At 43.3% G+C, this 3,502-nt stretch overlaps 1 protein-coding gene across 2 annotated transcripts in view; it reads right to left on the bottom strand.

Annotated features, from left to right (window-relative positions):
- Nucleotides 1-3,502, bottom strand: part of Syn1 (synapsin I) — a 54,039-nt gene that overhangs the window by 40,253 nt on the left and 10,284 nt on the right. For both annotated transcript variants that reach the window (XM_021188721.2, XM_021188719.2), the window contains exons 2-4: nt 1,919-1,976; nt 1,724-1,815; nt 365-521 (exon numbers count right to left, since the gene is read on the bottom strand). In XM_021188721.2, the coding sequence (XP_021044380.1) occupies nt 365-521; nt 1,724-1,815; nt 1,919-1,976 (307 nt within the window). The remainder of the gene's footprint in view (nt 1-364; nt 522-1,723; nt 1,816-1,918; nt 1,977-3,502) is intronic.

Here is a 3,502-nt window from a genome sequence, read left to right on the forward strand (position 1 = left end):
CCTCCTCCTTTTTCATCCCTTCTCCTTCATCCCTCCTCCTTTTCCTTCTCCCTCCCTCCCCTCCTTTACTTCCAGGCCACAGAGAGGTAACTTTGCTCCACTGCACTTCCACCATGATGTTCTGCCTTGCTACAACCCCCCAGCTACAGGGCCAACACACCATGGATTGAAACCTCAAAAACTGAGGTAAAACAAACCATTTCATTTTGTGAGTTGATTATGTCATGTATTTGTTAGTGATGCAAAGCTAACTTGCATATTAAACTTTTAAAAATCTTCACTTCTGAAAAGACAGAGTGGCTCCAGATTCCCTCATGCACATATGAACAATTCTATCTGCATTAGTACTCTTCCTGTAACTTACCACCCAGGGTTTGTCACAGAAGTTGTAGACAGAATGCAGAGAGTTTACACTGGGGATTCCAGCATACTGCAGTCCAATGACCAAACTTCGGTAGTCTCCATTACGTGCCATGCTGAAGGCATGCTGGCGGATCAGCACAAAGTCTGGCTTCAGAGACCTGAGTTGGTGGCAATAGATACAAGTGGTGAGCACTCCCAACCCCCCCTCCCCCAACCAGGAAGTTCCCTACCAATCTTTTGAATTTCTAAGTTTTCATAAGTCCTGAAAATTGCAAAGTGGTTTTTTCCTCTCTCCCTCCATATACACAAACTGATCCTTCTGCCTGGGGAATTGTCTCCAACCTTTCTCCATCTGATGATTGACTTCTTTTTACTTTCCTATCTGCTGGGCTTCAGCTTGCAACTCTATCATGTGGGTCTGGTGTCTCCTTGGTCTCAATCTCTCAGACTCCCAGTTGTCCTCCAAGTGTGTTGCTGAGAATAGACTGCAGCCTCAGGGTATCTGTGAGCTCTTCCCTCTGCCTGCAATATTCCCCTAGCATACCTACAAGAATCTCTCTTTCACTTTCTTCAGGTCCTTCTCAACTGTTTCTTATGCTACCAGGTTACTCTTTCCAAACTGCAAACCCCATTATCTTCCAACAAGCCCTGCATCTGCTTTACTGTTCTGGGTTCTCCTTTGTGGTTTCACTTTTTTTTTGTTATTGTTATTTTTTAAAGATTTATTTATTTAATATATATGACTGCTCTATTTTCATGCACACCAGAAGCAGGAATCATATCTCATTACATCTCTCATTACAGTTGTAAGCCACCATTGCTGGGAATTGAACTCAGGACCTCTGGAAGAGCAGCCACTGAGCTATTTCTCCAGCCCCTGTTGTTGTTGTTGTTTTGAGAGAGGGTTTTTCTGTATAGTCCTGGCTGACCTGGAACTCACTCTGTAGACCATGTTGGCCTCAGATTCACTGAGATCTGCCTGCCTCTGCCTCCCTGTTTCTATTTTCTCACTATCTGCTCAAATAACAATAGCAGAGAGCTTTATTTTGGGTGGGGAGATTGTTCTGTTTTGTTTACCATTAGGTCACTCAGCATGTACAAGATTTCTTGGCATACAGTGGGTGATAACGTCTGTTGGTGTCAAGTGCTGAGGATAGAACCTACAATGAAGTAGATGCTTAACAAATATTTGTTGAATGAATAATTAATTGAGAAGTTTCCTTGTGGTCTGCTAGGCTCTTTGGCTCTCTCTGCACCTAAGATTTTGCTCACTGAAGGGGGAGTTAGTGATTCTCTCTCAGTTCTAAGGGAATGCCCTATACTTTCCCCCATAGTACCAGTATGCCTTTTTCATGCTTACCTCACAACTTTGACTCCATTCCTAAGAACTTCCATGTCCACAGAGAATCCACCATTGGCGTGAGCCACAAGATTGAGATCAGAGAATTCAGCCTGGAAAAGACAAAAAAATCAGTGATTTGCCCACATCATGTAAGCATGAACAATTGGTCTTTGGCTCAGACAGTGGAGTTCCAAGTGTGTCTCCTCAACTTACTTGCTCTACTTTAATGTCAATTTCTCCATGGATCTTCTTCCCTTTGAAGTATTTTGCCCTGGGGAGAAATACAGAAGGGTACATCCATCAGTGTTCAGATCTCAGATATGAGGACCACATCCAGGTTGGTCTCTTGAACCTTTCCCCCTTCAGTGCTGGTACAGAAACCACATAATACTTTAAGTTGTAATAGTTTGTAAAAATTAATTGACAATACTTTGTGAACAATAAAGTCTAGTGTAATATTTGTGGACATATGTAAAGACATTGCAAAAGGCCACAGAGAGTAGGCATGTCCCAAAATATGGTATCTCACCACATTACTACTCTAAATGTTTCAGTAAAAGCTGTGGAAAATGAGTGGTGTTGTGTCAATTATAACAGACTTTGAACTGCATGGAGGTCTGTAAATGGCTAAGAATCTCAGAGAGTGTAAATATATGACATGTGCCCATTGTGTGGTGTGTTCCAGTGCCTGTGTAGTTCTTGGTACTTCTGTCTGCAAGGGTCCAAAATGACTCTCTGTTCTCTCCTTTACCATGAAGCAGCACCTTGATCATGGGTGTCATCTGCTATGGGTGGACAGTTGCATCTGAATAGGAGCTGCCAATTGAGAGGTTCAGGCTGCAGCTGGTTGTAAAGAAGCTGTAGCCAGCAATGATGGGGAGGGAGGAATGCATCTAAGGATGAGGGAACGCCCCAAGAAGAGGAGCAGGAGCAGCAGCAGTAGGCACATCACAAATTGCTTTGTCATTGTGTCAGCCCCACCCAGCTAAGCTCAGCTTTCAGCAGCCTTCTCTCCCAGGCTCAAGATTCCTACCAGACAGGCTTCTTCACATAAGTTCCATTTTTGATTTTCGTGGAAGGGAGATGAAATTAAGAGACACTCCTAGGAACACTGGTCACTGGCATGTACATAGTCAGCAACTCTGATATATGTATATTGCACAAATGAATTCTGTCGGCTTCACTGATGAGCACGAAAGGACTCAAGAGCATCTGTTTCCTTTTTCTCTGTAAACTTTGTCTCTCTTTGATATCACTGTCTCCCCCATCTGTGTCTCTGTCCCTTTCTGTGCTTCTGTCTCTCTCTGTGTCTGTCTCTCTGTCTCTCTCTGCTTCTGTCTCTGTCTCTGTCTCTGTCTCTGTCTCTGTCTCTGTCTCTGTCTCTCTCTCTCTCTCTCTCTCTCTCTCTCTCTCTCTCTCTCTCACACACACACACAAACACTGTTTCCTCACAAACATAGAAGAGAATGTGGCTAATTTCTTAAGGTTAGCCCCTGACCTATCTCTGGTCTCATGGGGTATAAGGGTGTGCTGAATAGTTTTATGCCAACTTGACAGTAATTAAAGTCATCAGAGAGGAGGGAGCCTCAATTGAAAAAAATGCATCTTCAAGTTTTCTTTTGTTTGTTGCCAATAAATATAGTGTCTACTACAGTGTTCTGCTCAGGATCCTCTTTGGAATCAATAAGTCTGGGTCTTTTTGACAGCTCCTGGCTTTGCCTCCATAGACCAAGGTGACACCTAATTTCCTCCTTTCCTTTCCTTTCCTTTCCTTTCCTTTCCTTTCCTTTCCTTTCC

Source organism: Mus pahari, chromosome X (genome assembly GCF_900095145.1).
Source record: "Mus pahari chromosome X, PAHARI_EIJ_v1.1, whole genome shotgun sequence".
Taxonomy (NCBI): domain Eukaryota; kingdom Metazoa; phylum Chordata; class Mammalia; order Rodentia; family Muridae; genus Mus; species Mus pahari.